This window comes from Ooceraea biroi, chromosome 1 (assembly GCF_003672135.1).
Source record: "Ooceraea biroi isolate clonal line C1 chromosome 1, Obir_v5.4, whole genome shotgun sequence".
NCBI lineage: Eukaryota > Metazoa > Arthropoda > Insecta > Hymenoptera > Formicidae > Ooceraea > Ooceraea biroi.
The window spans coordinates 22486295-22512054 of NC_039506.1; the positions used below are offsets into that span (position 1 = coordinate 22486295).

A 25760-nucleotide genomic window follows, 5' to 3' on the forward strand; every position below is an offset into this window, starting at 1 on the left:
ATAGTTTAGTAAGTGCGTGGCCGTTGGTCAACTCGTGTCAAACGGTCTTTCGCAACGCGATTCATACGTTCATATCTCGTTCTGGCGGTTATCGCTTATTCAGGCTCTGCACATACGTCATTGAAATATTTTTCTCTTATCGGTCTGTCTGCCATCATTTCTACTCTCTCGTTCTATAACAATGTGTGTGCGCGTTGAGACATTATCTAATGTTTTAGTTACTTGAAATGGAACACTTATACCGAGTGTCTCGTCAGAAATTGTCGTGGTCTATTCTCTGAGATTCTTCCATTAACTTGGGAATTTTTAGCAAAAATGTTACATTCACGAAATTAGCAGAAATATTAAATTTTAATTTACAAAGTTTTATTAAATTGAAAACTAAAAGGTTAACTATACGTAATAAGCAGGAAAAGAGAATTTATTCAGAGTGTGAACGCGAATATCAACAAGTGTCGGTAAGTCACGTTACACATTCCGGTTTGTTTGGAGAGAAAAAGAGGAAACGATTATCTCGCTTTCCTTCCTAAGAGTCGTTTATTTAAGTTTTACTCTTTTAGAAACTTGTTTCTCCTTAGTATATAGACGCTGGTGTTTCCATATTCAATTTAATTGTGTCTTGAATAGGCCTCGAAGTAAACAGGCACGTTGGTATGTCTATGTAGACCTATCTTACTAGTTGAAACAATTATCATAGATTTACTCGTGTTCAGATTTTGATTTACCGTTTTCTCTTCGTTGTGTATATTAAACATCATAGACACATACATCATAGACTTGTGCTCCAGTCATCGCATCATTGATTCGATAAATTTGTTTGTACTTTGATAAAGTATGGCATATAAACAAGATACGTGCATTAGTGGTAAAGCTGCTATAAGTGCAGAATATCGCGAGCCCGCAAAGAACCATCTTGAAGAATGACAGGACTATGACAGGAGGAACTTGAGTAAGAACTTGGACAAATATATTTAACAAAAGCGTTATTCGAAGGCGATAAATGCTAAATCTTGAGGCAAAGTGGCATCCGTCGTTCAAAGTAGCACGATGATAAAATTAAGCTATCACGAAGTCATCCATCTATCGCATTGAATATCGCTCGCTCGGCTTGTCACGATACTGTTTCGTTCCGCGTAGCAACATTGCGATCGCGTATGTAATGTAACGGCAATATTATCGCCCGACGACGAATGACATATTTATCAAGGCAATAAAATCTCGGAACCTATTGACTTTACAGATGAGTGACAGTGCGCTTCTCATTACGGGCTGTAATCTCGAGTGGCTAGGGAGGCACACAACTGCAGTCGGCTGCGCCGACGAGTTCAGAAAGATACTCGTGGAGGAGGAATCCGGATGCCCCGTCTCTTCGCCGGCGATAATTATAATTCGATAGTCGTGGTCGTGCCGGTGAATGTGCGAGCCAGTGAAATCGCGTGAAAACAGTCGGTGATCGTGTCGATACGAAAACAAACCGCAGTGACACGTCGCTACGTGATGGTCATCGATGTCGTTGGATCATTAGCCGAGATTGTATTAAATATCCAGAATCATGGGTAAGAAAATAGTTCTCGCTTTACTGTCGCGAAAATGTGATAAGTTTTAGTGCCATCTGATAGCTGACAAAGGTGTAATATTAGTGCACAATTATGGAGTGGTTCACACACACATTCCCTTTTACGCGTTTACAGATCTGTGTATGTAAATTTTATAGTTCTGTTATCGTGAATATTCGTTGTCGTATATGCAAGAGGTTTAATTTACATGGTGACAATGCGGGACTTTATTTGCAAGTACTTATTTTTAATGTTACCAGGATTATTATAATGCAACAATAATATATATTTATTATTTGTGTGTGGCAGACCTGCAGTTTGTCTACGTATACGTTTGTATACGTATTACGTATGGACATGTATGTACATACAAATGTAATGTATATATTTATACATTACTATCTTGATGATACTACTTTCTTTCTTATATTTCTAAATGTCCAATAATCATTATATCATTGACAAAAATTATACTTTACTTTATCGCAATTAAATAAATAAACTCTGTTAATTTTTTTCTTGTTATTTTACGTTATCTGGTTTTCTGGATAATTAATTTATAATTGAAATTATATATTATATATATGTATAATAATACACATATATATATTATAATAGCGTATATCCACTCGCTGTATATACAATATGTGACACGAATAATATACATTATTTCTACGCAATTCGACACGTAATACCGCATTATATCAATCTACAAAAATATGATATTTCAGAATATTGATTATTTTAGAAAAATGAAGAATAGCAAAAATGCCTTCTTGCATATCTTCTTTGCACAAGTTTGCGATAACAGTTTTAAGAAATGTTATTATGTTATCAAAAGAATTTAGAGTTATATGCTGTTACATGTACACATACACGTAATTAGTTGGACAATTATGTTAACCTTGACTTAATAATAAACTTCATTAACAATCGTGACTAACACTCTTTCTCTTTCGCAATGCTCTTTTAGAGATACGCGTGCGATATTTGTACGCTATAATGCTGTGTATAGCGAACATGATTCTGTATGGTCTGAAAGTGAACATTGCGACAGCCATCATTGGCATGGTGAAGAAAAAGCCAGGTTTGCCAGATTGGTCGGACGAATGTCCGGAATACGAAACTCCTGAAGCTGCCGTCACCGATATTGACGGCCCATTCGATTGGACGGCGAGCGAGCAAGGTCTGGTCATCAGCATATATTTTGCCGGTTACCTCATTGGTATGTTCCCATCGGGATATTTGGCAGATAGGTAAGTGACAGGTGATTTATATGCTTAAATTTATATCTCACATTTATGTGCAAGATATCAATACTATTTATATAGCATTTCATTTATATTCTATCTATTACTGGTATTTTATTTATAAAATCAGTCTCCCAGAAGTCAAACTGATCAACTTCATTTTCTGTAAGCTTTTTTTATTGTAATTTAACCGGAACGTATACACAGATGATTGATTCTCAAAGACCAAAACAGAAATTTACTTACGTAAAGTGAAGTTGGTCAGTTTGACTGCTGAAGGGCTCAACTTCTCGTTTATTTTTACAAAATCGAAATGTGTATGTACACACACATATACACACCGTTCTATTATTTTCCAGATTCAATACCAAGTACGTGCTGTTAACTTGCGTGCTGGCAAATGCAATCTTGACGATTCTGGTGCCGGTCGTAGCGAGCTCATTGTACACGCTATACGTCGTAAGATTTTTAACCGGCCTCATGACCGCGGCGAATCTTCCCATTGTAAACGTTATTCTGGGGAAATGGGTTGTGTACGAGGAGAAGTCCATGTGGATCGGCATCATATTCGCCGGAACGTCGATCGGCACCGTGATATCTATTCTCAGCTCCGGCATGATATTAAATTACGTAGGCTGGGAAGCTATTTTTTACATCCACGGAGCGCTACCATTTATTTGGTGCGTGGTGTTCTATATATTCTTCGCCGATAGTCCAGAAGAGCAGAAATACATAACGGAAGAGGAGAGATCGCTCATCGTGAACTCGTATGGCCATCGGGCGCCCATATCCTCAAAAATGAAAGTCCCATGGAAAAGTATATTTACGTCGGTACCATTCCTGTCTTTGATCGTTACCAATACCTTGGGCAACTTTTGTTGGTATTTCCTGCTCACCCAGCTGCCGCTTTATATGAACAAGATATTGCGATATGATATCAAATCGGTAAGAACAATCGTAGTGCGTTAAAATAACAATGATTTGTTTCAATTATGTTCGACAGATAAGTTACTGTATATTTTTCAGTAAAAGTTGTATACTTTTTCAAACTCGATTACGGACAAAGTAACGTTTTATATTTTGCATATTTGTGACTGTCCAATTTTGTATATTTCTGCAAAATGCTATGAAATTCTGTAAATTGTGTACAACATGTTCATTTACGTGAAATACTTTCTAACATTGTAAATTATTTCCTTTTTTTCTCAATTTTTTCTGTGCAAATTATTAAACATTTTTTTGTAAATTATTTTTAATTTGTTTTACAGAATGCAGCTATCGTTTGCGCGCCGTATCTTGTAAATGCCTTCACCAATCCGTTATTGGGCAGGATTTTAGATTGGGGACGGAGAAAAGGATATTGGTCGCAAACCACTGCCCGCAAAAGCGCGGTATTTATAAGTACGTGCTTCAAAAGTGTAAATTCATTAAACAATCGATTCATGTTACGAGATATGAGGCAAAACTATTTCAGATTATCGATTTTATAAGTAACAGAGTTAAAAGTAGTACTAGTCATTTCATCAATAACTAACGATATCAGCGGAAATAATGACATAACTTGAGTTTAGATTCATTTGCACGTTAATAAAATAAAGATGAGGCATTGATTGCAAATTCTTTGTGTAACGTCTGTAACTGCTATATTGAATAACGCATGTAGCCTTGGAGTTGCTATTTCTATAATAACAGTATTTCTTATAAGAATATCAAACTGCATATAAAAAAATCCGTATTAAAAAAAGCATGTATATAATGATGAGTAATATTACATATTAATAATCAAAGATATTAATATTATATTTAAAAATGTGTACTTAGCGTTAAATTAAAAGAGGAAAAATATCGTTTATTTAAAAAGATTAACAGTTTGCTTAAAAACGTTTGCAATTAAAATAGCCGATATGTTTAATACATTATTTAAAGTGCATAAATACTTTTTTTCAGGTATGATACCAGCTAGTGTGTTTCTAATCATAATCACGTACATCGGTTGCGCACGTGTAACGTCGACGGTGTTGCTGACTTTAAGTATAATATTCTCGGGTGCTATATTCGTTGGCCACCTCTGTAATCAAAACGATTTGGCTCCAAATTACGCGGGAATTCTCATGGGTATTACAAATACCCCGGGTACCATCTCTGCTTTTATCTTGCCACCGATAGTTGGTTCTCTCGTAGCGGAAGGAGTAAGTAAACATTTTTAATAACTCTTAATATTAATGTAATAATGCGAAAAGTATTCTTTAAGAACAACATCATTGATCTCTTAAACTTTTGAATAAATTATATTTAACAACATATTTCAAGATATAATATTTCTTAATTTCATTATTATCATTTTTAATGTTATTAATTTTGATTTATTTAATATTACTTATTCTTGTTATCTTTATTAGCTTAATTACTTAGTCGTTAGTATTAATGTAACAATAAGCATTTTCTAAGAACAATGATCATTGATTTCTTAAACTTGTAATAAATTATATTTCGTGATATATTTCAAGATATAATATTTATTAACTTCATTGTTATCGTTTTTAATAATTTTGATAAATGTAAATTTAATACCATTGATTATTATTATCTGTAATATAATTGATTACTTTAGATTAATTTAATATAATTGTTTTACTATTATTAATTTTAATATCATTGATTATAATTTGAATTAACATTGACTTTTTGTAGCACACTATATTGCGTTGGAGATACGCATTTTGGATTAATATCGTCTGCAGTGTCCTCGCTTTCGTGATATTTGTAATTTTTGGATCTGCGAAAATTCAACCATGGAATTATCCGATAGAGGACGTTGAAAATTGGGAGGACAACGGACAGCAGCAACAGGAGACACGACAAGAAGAAACAAAGACTTGAGGATTGAGTCCGTGTTTATCTAGTATTAATTTCTTAAAATTCCAAGAGAACATGCTTTTACGAAAGATCCATCTTATCTACTACGTAGATGAAGACGCGTTATGCAAACAAATCTCACAAATACGTTCGTGTAATTTCTCGGCGAAGAATTATAAGTGTCAAGAATTTTGTAATTCTTGTAATTTTCGTCGATACTTTATATTCGCAAAACCCGTATTTTGTAACATTTTGATATGTTATTAGCAATTTTTATAAGCCTATTTAGAGTAGCGAATGTAAATTAATTATCAGTTTATGTGTTATGAATATATTATATATTTTTTTATGCACGTAGCATCTTACAATATTGTATTATATTGTACTTGAAGAAGAAGAACTTTATGGTGAGAATACACTTTGCGAGATATTGTCGGTGCCAAAACTTCTGCTGCCTTATACGGGCAGTAATTTTACTAGATGTATCGTGCAAAGAACTTAATATAGCATCAAATTATTTTCTACATTTATCTGTATTGATTTAATGTCTGATTTATAAAATCACGAAAATGAAACGGAATCTTTTGCTTGGAAAACGGAATTGCAAAAGATACGCGATGCAGATGAATCATCTAGCATCGCTGCCGAGCGAATTCGACAACGTAACTGTTTCACGTGGCGGAGTTTACGCCATGATTTATTAAAGTCGCGAGACCACCCTTAATGATGGACCATTAATTAGGGACCACCTGGTACAAAAATTCCACTTAGCCCAATTAGATCGCGACATCGTAACGTACGTCTGCTAGTCGGCGCGAGACCGACGCGGGAAAAAAGACGATGGGACGAAGGCATCAGCAGCGGGGAATATTTACGACGGTTGAAATATTACGTTTGTAATCTATTTCCAGCCTATAGCCGCTCGGCTGTCGACGATGCCGTGACGAGACGCGAGCCATTGCTTCCCGCCAAGTTATTTCCTCCTTCCTTCAAATGTTACCGACAACCGCGACAGGGGATGCGCGGGTCTGAGAGAAATATTGAGACCCTTCCAAAACCTACGGAAACTCTTTGAAAATTTTATTGGTAGGAAATGCGAAAGATGAGGGCGACGAGACGCGTATTGTGCGCGCGTTCGACGTTTCGTCAGATTTTACTTTATATCCAGAAGTTGCATTAATGATCATCGGGAAATTTTGATGATTTAGATCATTAAATCATAGACGCGAGTACATTCGAGTTTTTGTTATTAATATTTTGACGTACAGCTCTTGTTTTCTTTAATTTTCTTAATTTTTTTCTTAAATTTAATATCAAATAAGGAAATACGTAACGTGAACATGTTTTGTTATTATCCGAGTTATTATCGTGATATCGATTACTTTGCATTTATTAATCTCGAAATTGGTATCTTCTGATGATGAGGCAGATGGAAGACAAAAATCGTTTGGACTTAATATTCTAGTAAGTTTCCTCCCAGGGATGGGCCGATGCTCGCGAGCCAGAGCTTCTCTTCATCGTGTTTACTAATTCATGAGATGAATAACTTAAGGATAAGCGTTCACGGTATGAATAATGCTTATTCGTCTTCTTAACCCCTTGTGCAGGTGACCTATTCTGTCTATCGATGCATGTACATGCGCCGGTCCAAATCCGGTCGAGTGATCCATCGTTCGATCACTACTGACGTGGGAAAACACCTGTCTATCCCGCTTAGCTATGTTAACCGATCTAGATTTTCTTCTAGGATACAGTAGTCTGAAATTGACAATTAATATCTGCCAATAAATATTAGACTGCACACAGACTAAATCGCGAGCGTTCGCATCTTTCGCGTTTTATTTTAAGCTTACACAACAAAAGAGATGAAACTTAGAATCATTAGTCGCGTATCTCTGCATCCGCGTCGACGTATCCGAAATGACGAAGCTTCACGTGCGTCTGGTATCTTCGTATTCTTATCCGACGAATATTTTCCATCCCAATTTTTTTCTTTTTTTTTAGAGCAGCTACCGATCCATCCGGCCGTCGGCCGGACGTCACCCGATTTGCATACTCCAATATTTTAAGAAGATTAATAGATGCATACAGTAGACCGTTCGGGCGCAACGGGTCAGTGAAAAATTCCCACCGTTTCCGAGCTATCTGTCAAAATGGCGATTAATCAGGCGGTAATTATAAGTCCCGAGGATCTTTCGTCGGGCCGTCGTCCCGTTTGCTTAGAGAAGCACGTAGCTGCAGGTCGCTCGACTACGGCGGTTAATCAATCCTGGAGCTCGTTACAGTCGAGCACTCCGGTACTTGAAGTGGCGTTAACGCATCCGGGGCGCCACTAAAATGTCAGGAATTGTTAATCTACATGGGGGAAGGGAAGGGGAGCGCGCGCGCGCGTTCACACATGCCTAACGCACTATCGGGAGACAGAGGAGAAGGGGAGGAGGAGGAGGAAAGGGGTTCAGGACTCTGCAGGACCACCCTCGCGGACGAGGTTTCCGCGAATAAACCCTTACTTTCCAGTTTCAACCCCCTGACCTCTTCCTCCTCGTGCTACGAGCTCCCTTGCTCCTCGCAGAAACCTTGGCGGGAGACATTCGCCGCCAAGCAGCACCAGACCGCACCGTTATTACTAGCGATAAATCGCCACCTTTAATAAGAGCTCGCGCGACGTACGCCAGACGGAAGCCAGAAACGACGACGACGACGACAACGACGACGAAAGGACGGTGAATTTAAGGTGGTTGGCGGATGGGACCGAGTACACTCTATTCAAACGATATCCGCTCGATTTTACCGAGTCCTCGTGGCAATGCCCGACCGTGGTGTTCCTTTATTATGCGCCACCCCGATGGCGCGAACGATTTAATTTCGGATATCTCGCCGCGCGCGATAAATATTTCGCGTGTAAAATACCCCTGCCGGCGTTACGAAAATTTATTACATTTACTGGAAGATAATATCGTAACGCCTATCTATGCGCTATCAACGTGATATGGAGTTTTCGGCGTTTGATCCGTGGGATATGGTACACTGATGATTTATTGCCTACATTTTGATTGACGTTGTAACAAGATAGTAAACGTATTTCACGTGGCGCCGCGTTTTAATCCCTTCTACCCCAATATCGACGTTGCGCCACGTCAAACTTTTATCTTATAATATCAACAAGCAATTACCGACACGTTAAAATGTTTTCGGAACACTTAGAGACGTGCGATGTTAAGCCGTTTGCATTTATGCAAATGTTTTCATTCGCGCGAGTGATTCAGTAATACGCGGCCGGTATAATCATCAAGCTACGTTTGAACGTTGCTGCAATTGCTCGTAGCAATTTATATTTAACGATTTCTAGTCGGTAAACATGAATGTGTGACACTTTCCAATGGTGCTCGTAATCAAGACATCGCATATAGAATAACAATGAAATGGCAAATACAGCTATACTAGCAAACAGTCAAGTCTCAGCTTCTCTTTCAGTGCTGTAACAGCGAGCTATTAAAGTGCCGCGCGCTGAGTGTTTCGCTCATGTGCGCTCCTGCATGCTCATTTCAGAGACCTTTGAATTTAATTGTTGTTGCGACTTACTTTGGCTATTAAGCGTAACCATTCGTGCACCGAACGCATGCACGCGACGTTGTCAACGTTCTTATCCGTTGCCGTTTACAAACTGCACAGTTTCACAAAACGCAACCTGGATTAATATTCCTCCCCATGAATTCGCCGTAGGTAGGCACTATCGTCACATGTTTCTTGTGCAAGCAAAACTCCACCGTGGACGGTGTCGGCCGAGGGACTTGATTACGGTATTTTCGTCGGATCTCGGTCCACCTGGCGGTTACGTTCGGCGGTGTATCGAAATTCGTTTACGTGAACGGGATGCGGCATTAGCGGGGAAATGGTCGCACGTCTGTGGACGTGAGCTGGGTCACGCGGTCGTTGCGGACGGTCACCTAAGGGTGGTCTCGCACGTCGCAGCGAGTCGAGATTATTTCCTCGCAGTGCATTGCGCGCGTCGGGGTTGCTTCCGCTAAAGAACTCCATTGCTCGCGCGGGATAATGAGTATCGCGAGCGTAACGTACGCGGTGCGGTGCTCCGGAGATGAAGAGAGAGAGAGAGAGAGAAGGAGAAAAACAGAGAGCGGAGATGGAGAGAGGGGAATGCTCGAAACTCGGTCACCTCGTTTCCAATTGACCGGCTTACTCTCTCGCGGCATAGCCAGCAGTTGTATTGTACACGGAAGCTTTCTGCAGATTTCGGCTGTCACCACGTTTCATGTTTTAAACGGACTATAACCGGTTGGCGTGGTCGGCCGTGTGTCGCTCCGGGACGATCGACGTGGATGCAAAAGTGGGATGGCGCGCGGGAGCGCTGTGTATAAATATGTATATGCGAAGTGTGCGCGGGCAGACGGGGGATGAGGCCACAGAGGGTGCGGATCTGTGTGTCAAACCGACCGATCGACCGACCGACCGACCGACCGAGCGAACGACGGACAAGCCACGTTGCAGCTTCGCGGATTCGTGACGAGGGGCTTCAGAAGGGATCGCTTAATCGGCGGTCGTTGCCGCTGCATCGGATTTTGATTAGCGCGGCCGCGTCACGTTCGTCCGTTCGTTTGTCGACGGATAAAAAAATGCATCGCACACCCCACGCCACGCCGCATTAACTCGCACACGACTGCGCGGCACACGTACGCGCGCGGGCATACGTGCGTACACGTATACAGATATGCACGCACGCAAGTCTTTGTTAGTCGTCTAGCATTTTCTACGCGATCTTACCCTGTAATCTGCATTGCTCTTGGTGACTTTTAATTTCTGATAACATTAAAGCTACTGAAATGTGTATAATTGTGCGTCCACGTTCACGTAAAAGTATAGTATTGTCCGCAACATGTGTGCCGCATTTGTTATTCGAGTGACGTTGCTTGATTAATCGCTGCTTTTTGTTCTTGTACTGCTTCAATCAAGGATTATATTTTTGCTGACGGATCTAGGTATATTTAGTTAAAAGTAACCGGCTACTTTGCACATAAACGAGTTTCGTGATTTTTAAAACGGGAATTACGCGTACGCTTATGTGCGCGTGTACTAAAAAGACTCTCGCATTTCACGTAGTCACCTTCACGCGTAAAACATCACTACGCGATCTGCATAAGCAGATTTCTGCCAAGTTTTCAGCGTACATAATAAAACGCAGTAATAATATTGCGTTCCAATATCCCGGAAGCCCGCATGTAATATTAAACGATTATTCAGCGCGATTATTCAACGATTATTCCGTTATCAACTATTATTCAACGATTAGCAATAGCATTCGGCTTAACGTTACTTTTTCATGCGCAAAGCGTTTTACAGCAATCCAGCAATCCAAGTCGATCTTGCCTTCGGACGGTTGAGGACAGGAACTTGGCGGACGCGGGACACAGCTCGTATCTCGTAATTTAATCATATCTTCGCACGCCCCTCGAGCGACAGACAAAGTCGACGCCGTGGCCACCCCCGGTTTTTAGACCGAGCCATAGAGCTGGCAAAGAGCGGGGTTATTAGGCGCGTTCATTGTTGTACGTTCGTACTTTATTGTTGTTTCAATTACGTTTGAGGCAAAGGCTGCCACCCCTTCGACTCGCGCGCTCTCCTCGTCACGTGGTGCCGATGCTGCCTGTCTTTCTCGCTCGTTTCGCTTCGCACCCCACATCCGTCCTTTTGACTAACCCCCGCGCAGATCGCGCCCTTCTCTCGCGCCCAAACTCGCGTCGTCCTCCGCCAGCATCCCCTCTCTCTTCCCCTGCCTCTGTCCCTGAACCCCGTCGAAAGCCGTCGGCATATTGCGCATGCATAATTTAACGTGTTCAAACAAATAACAAAGTTTTCGCATGCTGATGAGAACGCCACCGCGTCCGGATTTCGACTGCCACCGACTGGCAGTGACATATTTTCATTTGACACGCTGAGACGGCGCGAGCTCGACTAGCGGCCGAGGAATTCCGCAAATCTGCGTTACGCGCAATCGACCCTTTTTTTTCCACGTTGAAATACGTCGAACCGTGAATATACGGAAATAATCCGTGAAAAATAACGGCGCCCGATAACGAGTGACGAGTCCACAGGTTGGAATCAACCCGGAATCTGGCGGAACCGACGATTCGCGCGCGCGAGAACTCGAATCGATAACGATCCGACTACTTCCTTCCACGACTGATTGCGTGGAAGGAAGATGATCTGCAGATGTAAGGCGTAGAAAGGTTCCTTCTGTTTTACTGAGCGTAATTATTGAAGAATTGCAGTCCGACCATTTTTTTCCGGCTGTCAGGAGTGTACTTCCGGCCGACGGACGCGATAACCGTTTATGGACGTCGCGTGATCGTCGGAGCACCCCCTTCCTCTTCGAACCGTTAGCCGCAGAAAGACGTACGGGGTGCGCCATAAAAAGGTGGCGCGACTTCGTCGAGCATCTCGGATCGCGTGTTACGTCGGAGACAAAAAGCTCGCCAATAAAGCGCACCATCTTGGCGATACCCGGCCGTGTCTCGAATATATCACCGAGAGAGATATCGATGGGAAAAAGTGCAGATAGACGCGGATTTTACGTGCGCGCGGGGAACGAACAGTAATTATGCCTTTGAGCCGGGAACAAATGACGCCTGTGACTGTTAATCTTTCTTTTACTGCCTTTATAATCGTCGCGATATACATGTATATGTAACGCCACGGTTAAAGCGTTCAATTCCCGCGCCGCTCGCACGTAACCCGCAATTCGCGATTTATCACGAGATGCTTGAGAGATAAGCACGTAATGCTAGTTTAAAGACCATCGTGAAGTGCCCGGCGACATAATTGGCGCAGGAAGCGACCGTCTGGTGGCAGCCTTGAAAATACACCGACTCTCTTTGCAAAGGGTGATGCGACAAAAAATTTTATCGATCATCTCGATTCATCTCGTCGCGCGAGGCTCGACTTAAGCCTCTCGACTATTTCCGTAAGAAGAAAGTTTTACGGCAAACAGCATGTTTGAAAGCGATTCGATTGACAGTTTGCGAATTACTTGTTAAAAATGACATTGATATTTTTTGTACGTATTAATTATAAATATACTTATAAACGCGAGGGATGGTAATTAAAGACTCGCTTGAAATAAGCAAGACTATACAGGGTGTCCCAGACCTACCGTACCACTGGTTAATGGTAGATTCCTGAGGTGATTCTGAGACGACTGTTCCTCTTGCAAAATGTCGAGGGTGGCGTAGTTTCGGCGCTACGAAGGGTTGTAGTTATCCTATCCTTGTGTCGAATTTTTTCGCGTTCAGTGACGGTGGGTCCAAGGGGTCCCGCGCATCGCGCACACTTCAATTTGAACAGCCGCGAAAAATTAAGATCAAATTGAAGTGTGCGCGATGCACGGGACCCCTTCGACCCACCGTTACTAAACGCGGGAAAATTCTACACAAGGATAGGATAACTACAACCCTTTGTAGCGCCGAAACTACGCCACCCTCGACATTTTGCAAGAGGAACATTCGTCTCAGAATCATCTCAGGAATCTACCATTAACCGATGGTACGGTAGGTCTGGGACACTCTGTATAGAGCCAAAAACAGAACTAGAGATGTACGATATAAATAGAAAGCCCATTACTGTTTATCGCATCCATTACCCAATCCTTAACAACGTGCAATTATTTATTGTACATTACCCCGTGCGATACGATCGGTATCCGCGCGGCTTATAAACTCGTCGTTCGTGACTCGGTTCCATCCCCTTTAACGCGTGTCTCACGTTACAGTTGAGTAAAGCGTTATTAACTTCCAAAGTAAACTCACTCTTTTTCTCATGGCACACTTTGTACATAGATGTAACATTACGTAATGCTCGATGAAAAGCTAAGCTTTACGTATATGTATCTGCGTATGCAAGCACTACGCGGTATTGCAAGCCGCCGGTCCGGCTGGCAATTTGCCTTTGCATACCGCGGTCTCACTCGAAGTATGAATAATAATGATCCTGGATATATGAATTACGGGGCGATTATCTGCGACAGGAGCCGCCAAATGCGGGGGGGGGGGGCGGGTGTAGGCGGACCCTGCGTTGGTTATTGCACCCTGGCGTATAGCGCTGTTGGGGATCGATTCTGTGACTCAGCATAATAACAGCGGCACACTAGATATATTTTCCTAATTCCAATGCTGTCGCCTATATCCGGTTTACCACCGGTTATCGGGTGAACACATAAACGCGGGATAAAATTCATATATCGGAAAACTGTAAATGTATGTGTACTGTGTTTCTATAATAAAGTAGAGATTAATCTTATTTCTTAGACGATTCTCTTAATAATCAGTTAATATGTTGATGCAAAATTTATTTTATATTTATAGTCATGATGAAGAGAGTAATTAATTAACAATTTAATTAAATTAATTATTATATTCCACATTTGTATTATATTATTACAGACTTCTCCAAATTCCAGTTATTAAATTTTTTATTTATCGAGAAAAAAGACAATGTGTGAAATTATTTAAAGCACATTTTGTTTTTTCTTTCATATATTAGATTCACTTTTGGAATATATTCGGGGATGAAGAGATGCAAAGGTTAGTACAAAACTTCTCCGCAAACGGCGCCACCGAACGGACTAACTCTTTCAGAGAAGAGAAAAAACTTAATAAATTCTAAATTATCTTTTTATGGCATAAACTAATCGGGAAATTTTATAAATTAAAATAACCTTCTTAGCGCTTTATGTGTGTGTGTGTGTTTGTGTGTTTGTATTTTCTTTATAAGCAACGATACGATCAATATTTAAGGAAAATTTGTGTTTGATTTAGAAAGGCATTTCGCTCATCAACAAATTCATTAATTAATTCCTCGAATATTTATTAAATTTTTGTATTTTCATATATCTGGTGGAACTTCTCACATTGATTGAATCCAAATCTCTCGTTACATGGCAAGAAACGCTTGCAGAAAACACATGTATACATACATGTATGTGCGCGTGGAAAACAACTCGAGTGCAATATATCCGATTAAAGAGCAAAATTCAAAAATTCATTTTGTTTCAGAAAAACAAGAAAATTTCTAATCGATGATTCCAATAATCTACTTGAAAATAATTGACGTATTTATGTAATGACAACCCGAGAGAAGATCTTAAGCGACTTTATTCTGTTTTACGATAACGTTACGCCCGGAAGTTTATCGAAAGATGTAAGAACCTGTGTACATTCCATGTGCTCGGAACACGTAAGCAGTTAGAGACACGTCGTATCTCGTTCCGTTGTCCGTCGTCTGGTGTATCCAATTGTTTAAGTTTCGTGCCCGCGTTGTGCTCGAGAGAATACAAAGTCTCCCGGACAAAGGATCCGCGGATACGGGGATATCCTCCTCCCCGTGATTTGTCAAAAACATTCCCGGACCGAAATCGTACCGCTTTGCCCATTACGATTGCGAGCACACACGCACGGTATGCCTTTCGTCTCGTTTAAACGAATTCCAGACAGTGAGCAGGGCTTGCGGATCGAAAAGAACGACAGGAAAAGCGAGGATAAACGTGATCCGCACGATTAATTTACTGTGAAAATGTAAGATTTTGCTCCTTCGAATTGCTCACGGATCGCTTTATTTTTATGAGTTGCAGTGTGGGAGATGTTTTGCATATTTAAATGTATTTCAAATCAAACTCGCATGCGTAAAATTATCCTCTCTCGTAGTCTGCTTCTGACGCAGTCGTTCTCCACTTCTAACATAGTTACAGTCGTTGAGAATGCAAAGTTCCCATCCATTCGACGACGCTCAATGTAGGTCGAGCCCCGGAGAATCGTCTTTTAATTAACTACTTTTGAAATTAACGCGGAAAGGTTGCTCTCGTAGAAAAACAAAGCCAGACGAGAGTCAAGAAGACGTCGTAAATAAGTGCAAAATGAGAGACGAGAGCACGCAGAAAACTATTCGTTTCAGTACATCATCTAATGAGGGGATATACGCTGCGCTTGTCTATGTTAATTTCGCGTGCGGAAGACAGTTCTCTGCAGTTAATTATTCACAAATTATTCTAAAATGAAACAACTCGTCAATCGTATAGTTCCCAATTCCCGGTGCTGATGGAATACGAGGAATTATCTCGGAAACTCCGAAAAGTACGTAACCGTTTATTTTATTACAGAATGTTTTACAATATTTTAAAATAATTTTAAGAGGTGTACCGTGCACACGATCTGATTGTCTTTCGCTAGTCAATTTTCGCGCAGTCGTGGAGTGCAGCGAAAACTATTGTTTACGCTAGATTTAAAAATCAAGTTAATGGTCAGCGCGTTATTTCCACGAGATGAGCTACGCCCCGTTGCACCTTCTTCTCGCCGGAAGACGAAACCGGGTAGGAGAGGGATGGAGTGGAAGAGGAGGGTTCTACCCGTTTCGCCATGATTGTAGCAGAATCCTCGGCAAGAAGTAATCTCTTTCTCCCGGGGAACGGTATCTCGCGCCGGGGCGGGATATTTATTTATGGTGATTAATCACGCGAAGCCGGAGACGCGGATCCGAGAAGTGCCCAGAACTGAAGGAGACACGAAAACGAGCAAGCATTACAAGCGGAACGATAAGACAGGCTCGCATAATGCCGCGTCGAGCGGATGAGCGAGCGAACGCAAAACGCTCTCTTAAAACGTCGCTACCCCTTCGCGTTCCATAGCGCTCCCTCGGTCGAACAAATCGCGCTCGCTATACTTCCTGACGATTCATTCCGGAGAACACCGTTACATCGGTTGATCACCCGTCCTACGACGCTCCGACAACCAACCGCGAAGCGCACCCTTCCGCCTGCGTTGCTTTACATTGTTCTTCAAGCGGATCTGTTTGTCGCAGACGTACGACTGATCACTAGTAACAACTTGTAGGCATCTTACGTTTATATTTAATGTTTAATGACTGTCTAGTAATGTATTCCTCGTAGATTCATCCAGATGTAATTTCGTTAATTAATTACTAATTACTAATTTTCACACGGATCAAGTGGATCGCGATATAGTTTCACCATAATGTGTTCATGCATGGCCATTTCTGTAATTTTAATAATTAAAGATATTAAATCGTTTGCAAATGCACTTTGTCCGTTATATTTTCTGTTATTATTAAACAGACTCATCATCTCTTGTAGATATAAATAATTGCATGTTGTAATATTATTCGCCTGTTTTAACACATTTATTACACGTCGGTTACCAGTGACCGTCATGACGGTAAATGTGTTACGAAGCATAATACATCAATCGGAGCGCATATAACTTTATTGATTTAAAAGATAAATCGTTTTACAGATCCAAAATCGGATCAATTATCTGAAAAGTGGCAGAAAGTGCTTTTAACAAGATCTAATATCTCGATTGACGTGGCAAGTACTGTTTCGAAAAAATCCGGCAAGCAGTCCCCAATAGCATCAGCTGTAGTTTTATGTTGCTACGTGCTTTGGTCGAGCTCTTCGGGGTGAGTTTTCCAAAGACCGACGAGCAGCACTCTTGATTTCGATTACGAGAAATCTGGTGATAGTTCATTCCGAACCCGCGCAGATTTTCGCGGGGATCCGATCGAAGTTAATTAATCAGGGCGCGAATCGATGGATGACTCGTTGTTCGCGTGCACAACCGAGTAGAAATAAACGACAGGGTACGCGCAGATCGGAATGCCTGTGATCCGAACTAATGAGCAATTAGTAGCAGAGCCGTTCCCTCTGTACGTGGTACAGAGCGAACGTGGCCGCCACATGCCTCACGCTAAACAGTGCCATCCGGCTGCCTACTGTCGAAGATTTATTGTCCAACTACATGCGTGTCTGTCGCCGCAAGAATGCGTCCTCGCTGGTGTGTATTTTTATAAACTGACTAAATCGCTCCTCCTTTTCTGCGATACGTCTTTCGAAACGCTCGCCAAAGCGTTGAGCTTTGACTGGAACACGTACGATAACGCAAAGTTTTGTAAGACTCAACTTAAAGTTTTGTTACGCGATTATTAGGGTCATTGCTAAACTGAACAATTTACAATGATGCTCTCTACAATCAATGTGATATTTGATTAAGTTAGAAAGTTTCGTCCCATCCATTTTGTATTTTTTTTTTATTATGTTGGATATATTATATGATAATGCACATATTTGTCTTTTATATTTTTCTATTTTCCTCTCCTCTTGTTAACGGTACACGCAAAAGGTTTCATTTAATTGATTACTTGATCACATACGATGTGATCTAGTGCACGATGCAAAATTATTGAAAAGTTAATTTGATTTAATTGGTGCATCTTGTTCACGTTACGTGATACAGGCGCTTTCATATCTGTGACCGCCAATGTGTGGCTTAAATTACACAGCCATTTACGGTAATTGCGACTCGGATAATTAACATACAAATTTATTACAGCGTAGCATGCTTGTTCTGTACGCGGAACTCTTTATTGAACGCGGAAAAAAATTGCAGTGGCTTGCCGCGTCGATATCTTTTACATCGAGCAGCGGTATATAACCGAAGAAAATCGACACTTTCCACTTTATTCTCATGTGATTCTCTTTCAATCTTTTCGCAAACACGTTCGGAGAGATACGTCCCGATAAATTTGGGCACGCGCAGCTGCACGAGACAGTGAGGCCACGTAAAATACCCGACTATTCGACGTCGAATTACAACAGCCAAGAATATTCCGAGAGAAATTCGAGCCCGGGCGTTACGAGCGGGGATCAAGGAATACGATCACCCGCGCGAAATAATCGTAGATCTCTCGCGCTCGATTTATCGTGAAATTCACAATTTATTTAACCCCGTGGCTGTGGGACGGGAGAGGAAGCGATTCCGTGAGCCCGGGGACGGGGAAAATCAGAGATTGTGTAGCAAGGGTTAAGAAAATCGATCGTTCGGCAAACACGCGGACGCGCTGCTGTAGCTGCAGGGTTATCGTGCGGAAGGAATGACGGTAATTGCCGGTTTTGTCTTCCGACGAGGCGACGCTAGACGCCCTTTAGACGTTATGAAGCGGCCGCCGTCGCCATCGCCGCGCTGCCTTTCACATCGGGATTTGAGTTCGTCGTCGTCGTCGTCTTCGACGGCGCTCGGTTCCGTAATATTAAGGCACAGTCTGAAGACGATGACAAGGACGTGCCACCTCGTGTTCACTGGCGCATGGCACAATTTTACTCGAAGCGTCGAGTAATTCTCCATTAAGTACGAACGAATAATTCACGCCGCGAGACGAGCCGAGATAGAGATACCGACTAAAGAAGCAAATGAAAATTGCGTGCCTCTGGACAAATGAAATACAATCTTAACTAGCGCAAAAAATGTCGCATCTATTATAATATCTCAAACGTAACGTACCATCTCTGATCTTTTGAGATTTTCATTAGCAATCGCTTTCGCGGTCTGCATTTCAGCGATCACACAAATAGAGGGAAGACAGACGATTAAGCATTCTTCATAATTAACGTCATTGATGCGATTAATGCTAATTGCACTGACGCATTACCGGCCGTTGATAGTCGACATTATCAGACGATGTGGATTAGGGTGGATCAAAGGTGCTGGTGGAAAGGGTTGCGGGACGCGCGCGTCGCGCGAACTCGGTCGAAATGACGTTTAGACTTCGTTGATTAAACGTACAAAGGGTACGGAGTCTTCTTGCTCTTCAGGCCATTTACAGGACAGTGTCCTGCACCTGACGTCATGAGGGTGGACGAAAAGGGGTGGATCGGAGGTGGTACAGAAGCGTCAGGAAAGAGAGGAAGGAGAGGAAGGTCGGGCTAATTGGATGTCGGAGGCGCAATCTTGCGGTCTCCATTTGTCATTCGGTAGCGTGAGAACGCGTCCCCGGTTGTCCTCGCTCCCTCCCTCTCATGCCTCTCTATCTCCCGCTTTATCTCAATTTTTCCTCACCCCATCCCGGCGCGCTTCCGCAAACTCCCCTCCCCCCCCCCCCGACACGCTCTTGTATACTCACGCGGAATCTATCTTTGAATTCGGCGGTCGCGCCGGTCCGCTTGGACGTCAGCCGGATATTACGAGAATTCTGGAGTCTCTTCGAACCTCCGTGGAATTCGATCCACGTATCCCGGAGGTCGCGCCAAAAATCCCACGACTGTCGCCGATCCCCTTCTTGTCGGCGCGCACCCTCGTACGACCCTCGTTCATCCCTTGAATCTATGTCTCCACGATCGCGATGCGAGAGATCCGATCGATTCTGATAATCGCGAGTCCAATGAGGAACCCAACGGGGAGCTAATTAAACCGTTACGTCGAACGTAGAGCTTTATGTAATTTTACAGGATTTTACCCGATTAAATCTTTGATCATTTATTCAACGTATCGAGACACATTTTGACGTCGCTGCTGAGAAGGTTGTTAAGGGAGCAGATACCGATTACAATTTTCCTGGTCGAGATTTAATCGCGATAGTGTAAATTAGTCATAGCGTAAATAGATATGCTTTATTGACGGGCATACGCACACGTTGGACACATTCCCTTTCGTACTTGACGTAGAGACGCGGTTCGCTCGAATGGTCGCCGGATATTGCAAGAATTCAGACATTGCCTTTGACTTTCCCGGCATTTAATGCACACATAACCCTCTCGTTGTAGCAAAGTTCTATGACTCTCTCGTCGTTATATGTCCCGCGAACTAATTACCTTTGAAATTTACATAAACGAGGAACGGAGCATTAAGGTTGGCACAAAGGCCACACTGTTGCGCATCAACCTTCTCGATTATACATAAATGAACGATAATGCGCGTCGTACGATAAAATTGTCCCGAAAGACCTGACCTTTTCTTCGAGAAATAATACAGGAACAATTAATCAATAGGTGAATGGAAACGGATTAATTCATTAGATTATAAATTATCGTATATAAAAGAGCCGCGCCACCACCACCACCATCGCATTCGACACGGCGTAATATTTCCTTAACGAAGATAGAAAAGCCAACTAATGATAATAAGCTCGATAAGAACTGGGATGGAAACATTGTTCTTACAAAGTCGCCTTAACTAACTTTCTTCTCGGCATTAATTGCGGCCAGTGTCGTACAGAATACGAAACGCGCGCGACCGCTTTAAGCAACAATCAACGATAGTAGTTCCTTTCTTGCTCGCGAAGTTCTCGGTATCATTAGAATTACTCTACAGTAGAAAACGAAATAGACATTTACTCACACTATGGCTGGGTTCGTAATTGAATCGTGCGTCGACGGTACCAACTGCGAACTTACCTGAAACAAAAAAGCGCATTTTGTTCAACGTTTCTCACTATGTCATATTTAATGAGTCATATTTGAATTGATATTAATGCACGTTTGAGTAATTTATATACTCTTTTAAGTTATCATTTACTGTTACTTTATTAAGGAAATAAATGTGTAAAAATCTTATATTGTAATTTGTATAAATCTTATTATTTTTTTGTTGAATGCATAAAGCTACATAAATTTGTACGATTTAACTATTATTACATTTGAGAGAATTTTAGAGCTTGTTTCAACGGGTAACACATACACCATCATGCGGAGAAATGGCACATTTAAGGGCGAGGTAGATGGAATAGGGATTCTTGCTGAACAATGGCAAGTGCTGATAACGCGGACAGAGTGATCAGTCTTCCATTATGCTTGCGTGAACGAGCTTTTATTATCTAAGGCTTCGCTACGAAAGGCGCGCGAATAGGGTCATTCTTCGATTGCTACCACCTCCAATATTTCCATGGCGTTTTCTAAAGAAAAGTGATCTCGAAGACCATTCTTACAAATCAACCTCTTTGTTCGGCAGACGACTTATCAGCGACGATGGACAAGGTAGCAAGAAACTATTTTTTCTCCGTTCGACCGGGGACCGCGAGCAGACGTAAAAGCGTGCCGTAACAAATTGCTTGATTTGTCCCCATGCAATTTGTCAATCATCGTGCGAGAAATTACGAACAATCGACCGTGAATCGAATAACGCTTGATTGAAAGTTTCCAAGTCGCGTGCGAGGACGACGGGATGCGACGAACAACGAGAAACAATTGCGAAGACCCGCACTTCAAAATTGGCGGATGTTGATTCCCAGCGAGAGACCGGCAAGGACTTTGCCGAGTCCGAGAGAGGAGCACGGCAGCCTCCAAGGACCAACACGTAAGGAAAGGCGACGGAACCAATATGTAGCGCACCTTTCTTCTTTGTCTCACCCTGTGCGCCACATCGTCTCTCATTCTTCTTCGATTTCTCTCTTTCTCTATCTCTCTTTCTTCTGCCGCCCAACCCACCGAAACCTTTGTTACTTGTTAGTGACTTTTATCTGGTCGCCCCGGGTCCTCGATTTATCTCTCGGTCTCCTCTCTCATTCGACCCTTTTTCCCTCTCCCCCTCCCCTCCTCCCGTCCCATCGTCTTCGTCCCCTTTCTTACTATCGCCTACCAACAGCCCGCAGCCTCGAACAGTCCGGAAGTTCGTATTCCGGATTTCAGACCCGTAGGCAAGGCTCCCACCTCCTTTCTTCTAGTTCTTCTTCCCGTACTCGCCTCTTTCGGTCGCCGCCAGTTCTGGTCTCACCACCTGGCCTGTCTTATCAGGAGTAGCTTAATCTCTCGCACGACTTCTGTTAAGATAGACAACCGGGCTAGCACGCGCGCGCGGTTACACTTCACACGACCACGGACGACGCGAACGATTTTCTTCGTCGTGTAAACCATCTCGTCTTATCGTACCTTTCCGGGAACTCGGGGACGAATTCGATTCGACGGGGGTTCTTAATTCTTATACGGTTAGTTGCTGATCCACTACCGATAATCCTATCGATCCTAATGCGAAAGCTCACGATCCGTAGCTGAAAATTGCGTTATTGTATATAAATTATAATCATTATGCAAAAAACCTTAATCGATTTTTAATCATTAAACTCTTCGAATTTAATGATCTTTCAATGATCTGGCAATATTAAGCTTAATATTTGTTGCTTAATTATAATGGTAATTGGAAATTTCCATTTGACATAATATTAAATAATTAAACAATTAATTATATAGAATTATATAATGCGTAATACTTCTGTTATATCCGCGATTTTTACAGTTAATGAGCATTAAAAGTAATATATATCAATATCAAAAAAGAAGAAAAAGAAGTTTGCAAAAGGAGAGAGATACGAGAAAGCAAGAGAGTATCATTTCTTATGCGTGACTAGCGGCCAACTGAACTAAAATTGTGGTAGAAACAAGGGCCACCCAGCTGGCGGCGGAAGGTGGAGAAAGTAAGTATAAACTTGGAAAGAAACTCCCGCTTGTGCGAAGAATAAAAAAGACAAAGTTTTACTTATCGCGCCTCCGACGAAATCGCGAAACTTGTACCCGCGAACTCAGTGACAAAACGCCGCGCAGTTCTCGCCCGTATAATATCTTCCGTTTCCTTTTCTTGTTAGAGATACGTGTCGCCTCAAATATATAATTTACTTTAGTTTGGAACATGTCGGGCAACACACACACACACACACACACAAAAGCGCGCGTGCTTGCACACATACATACACGGAAAGCCGCATGTGCTGTAGTGGAGTTTACGAATCTGCAACATCCTCTGCTCGACTCCAATTTCACAGTTGTGCGAAAAATATTTCGTTATAACGGAAGTTTCAATATCGGTCTGCCGCACGAATATCGGTAAATTTAAACATCAAGTTACATCTTAGAGAGAAATCTTTCTAAATTGCAAAAATTGAAAAACTTCTCCAGCAACATTTATGGGTCATTGCTTCTTTTTTCCGAGAGAAGCTAGTTTTTTCTTGGGGAAAAAGTAAACTCACGACTGTATAAACATGACAATAATTCGCCCGTGAAATCTTTGCATAAAAATGATATAAAAAGTTATCGACCTTATTATCTAAGGTCATAAAAGTATATACAAAAAAAAGGGAAATTCTGTTCCGTTGCGGTCAACATCGTAACTCTTCTCCTTTTGGTCCGAAGCTTAGAAACGAACTCTGAAAGCGCAAGGTCGATGGAGCGACGGTGCTATAAGGGTGATATCAACTTATCTATAACCTGAAGGTAAGGTGGTTGCCGACCTCCCATCGGCTTCGCAGCCAAGCTCACCTTCTTCTCATCTCGCCCGCGCCGATACCCGACCTTGATTGAAAAGCAGATGACGCGGAATAAGGAGTTTTCCGGAGGTCCAAGGAAAATGTCTTCTACCCCCGAGGCTCTCCAATTTCTCAGAAACGCGGAATTTATTTCATTCCCCAAGGTCTGATGTAGGACAAGGTGAAAAGGAAAAGGAAGATAGAACGGAAGAGGAAGAAGCCGGAGAAGAGCGAGCCTAGGCGATAACCCTCCGCAAAACGTCTTCCAACGTATATCTATATTATACGTATGGATGTGTATGTGTGTATACATATACATATATATCTATATATTTTTGGATGTGACGTAAAGTAGGTACCGCGCGGATTCCGCCTCATTTTTGGCAAATACACGTCGAGATTGCGGATTGCGCGTAGCCTGCGCTCTCCTTGAATTTCCGAGAGGCTCTGTCGTATAATATACATATATATAATAATATATTGGATCAGTGAAAAAGTTCGGTTCGACTTTTGTGTGCGTCAAATTTTTTACTTTATTACATTACAGTAAAAACAAATTATTCATCGACCAAGTAATCATAATCGTTGTCTATAATTAAACATTATTGTCTATAATATAGATATTATTAACATTGTTGCCTGCATTAGATACAAATTGATTTAAAAAGTGATAAACGAACTTTTTGAATGACCCAATATATTGTTCTGTTCGGCGCGTTACGTAACGTGTCAAAGCACGTAAGCCTGAAACAACTTTGATGAAATAGAGAGGCACTTTTGGATGTGTTAATTGATTAATACAGCTAGCTACATTTTACATTTTAGTGTGAACATGCATGTACCTTCGCCGTGGTGCACGTAGTTCACGTTGATGCAGCTATTCGGGATGCCGCGTATAAAACTCGAGGCGCGTAAAGGGAGCTATCAATTCCGATAAATTTAACGATTTTCGCAGAAGGTGCACAGCTCGTACGCTCACGGAAGAATGAGAAGGCGGAAGTAGCGCAACAAAAGGTCTCGAGGGATTAAATCGATGCTTTACGGCGTTGCACTGAGGCGCGGGAGAACGATGGGGGATGGTTAGTTGCAAATCAAGATTAACGCGTAGCTCGTGTTATGCGTATGTGTGAAGAAACCCGTATTCATGTTTCCTAAAGAAAAGATCGTTCTAGTCACGTAGATTCTTTATGCGCGAGGTCATTCGCTGCCGCTCTTTGGAAGTGCCATACAAACTCGAGGAAGAGGATCTCGATAACTTGTGCGGGAAAAAATCGGACACGGATTGCTTGATGTGATATCAGCGATAGTTAATTGAGTCGATAATTGACTCCAATTTGACAGAAAACGGAATCCAAAAACGTCTCATCCAGACTTTACAGAATAACGTAAAAGGTGGCTAATAGTAACTTTATTGTCTGTTAATTCGATCAATCTTAAAATCTAGTTTCGAAAGTGCACATGTGAGATGACGATTTTACCTAATGAAGCCAGAAGAATATTCAATAAATTAGTTCTCGGTTCGAGAAGGATTCGGAGAGAAGAACGAAAGACCTATGTAAGAATAGCTATCGCCGAATATCTGTCGAAAATGTTGCTCTAGATACCTAAAATACGCGCTCTATTACGAGTGTTCTAAAATCTTAGGGTGTTTCGTGACGGAACTGAAAGTGGTGGAAGAAACGGAGCAGCGATCCTAGTAGGAACACGTGGCACGAAGTAGGTCGCGAATGGTCGACGACAAGCCGGGACTACGTCGACGGAATTGTGGTGGCGGTTCGCGTTCACCTAAAGGACTAGCCTTTCGCGGGAATAAACCGGGTGTTGTAAAACCTTAGGGAGCGTCGTGAGAAGGTTAAGAATCTGCAACGTGGAAGGTGTGAGCACCGGGTTGCGATTCGGTAACAGTGACTCAACGTTGACGCGGCGGTGCGACGTGAGGGTAGAAAGGGGTGGAAAGACGTAATGTGGCCCACGTTGGAAGTCGAGACACGCGGTGAACAATCCAGTGTTAACTCGA

The 25760-nt window shown here is 42.0% G+C and overlaps 2 protein-coding genes across 10 annotated transcripts in view; one reads left to right on the forward strand and one right to left on the reverse strand.

Moving 5' to 3' along the window:
- The window catches only part of LOC105283503 (teneurin-m), a 603501-nt gene that overhangs the window by 493419 nt on the left and 84322 nt on the right, over positions 1-25760 (reverse strand). The window contains exon 2 of one of the 8 annotated variants that reach the window (XM_026972351.1): positions 20851-20906. The exons of the other annotated variants lie outside the window; for them this stretch is intronic. The gene's annotated coding sequence lies outside the window, so the exon portion shown is untranslated. The remainder of the gene's footprint in view (positions 1-20850; positions 20907-25760) is intronic. 8 annotated transcript variants of the gene reach the window in all.
- LOC105283505 (sialin) lies at positions 19-6188 on the forward strand. 2 transcript variants are annotated; one of them, XM_011346324.3, is made up of 7 exons: positions 19-949; positions 1241-1556; positions 2530-2812; positions 3166-3751; positions 4075-4207; positions 4754-4995; positions 5498-6188. In XM_011346324.3, the coding sequence occupies exons 2-7, from the start codon at positions 1553-1555 to the stop codon at positions 5684-5686; spliced, it is 1437 nt and encodes a 478-aa protein (XP_011344626.1). In that variant the 5' UTR covers positions 19-949; positions 1241-1552; the 3' UTR covers positions 5687-6188. The 2 variants fall into 2 exon arrangements, with proteins under 2 accessions (XP_011344626.1, XP_026828208.1); XM_026972407.1 differs by having other exon boundaries at positions 19-458.

What these genes read in the sequence shown, in the direction of transcription:
- LOC105283505 (XM_011346324.3), top strand. An exon ending in CAAAAGCGCGGTATTTATAA is followed by an intron (nt 4,208 to 4,753) that starts GTACGTGCTTCA and finishes ACTTTTTTTCAG; the next exon opens with GTATGATACCAGCTAGTGTG. An exon ending in GTTCTCTCGTAGCGGAAGGA is followed by an intron (nt 4,996 to 5,497) that starts GTAAGTAAACAT and finishes GACTTTTTGTAG; the next exon opens with CACACTATATTGCGTTGGAG.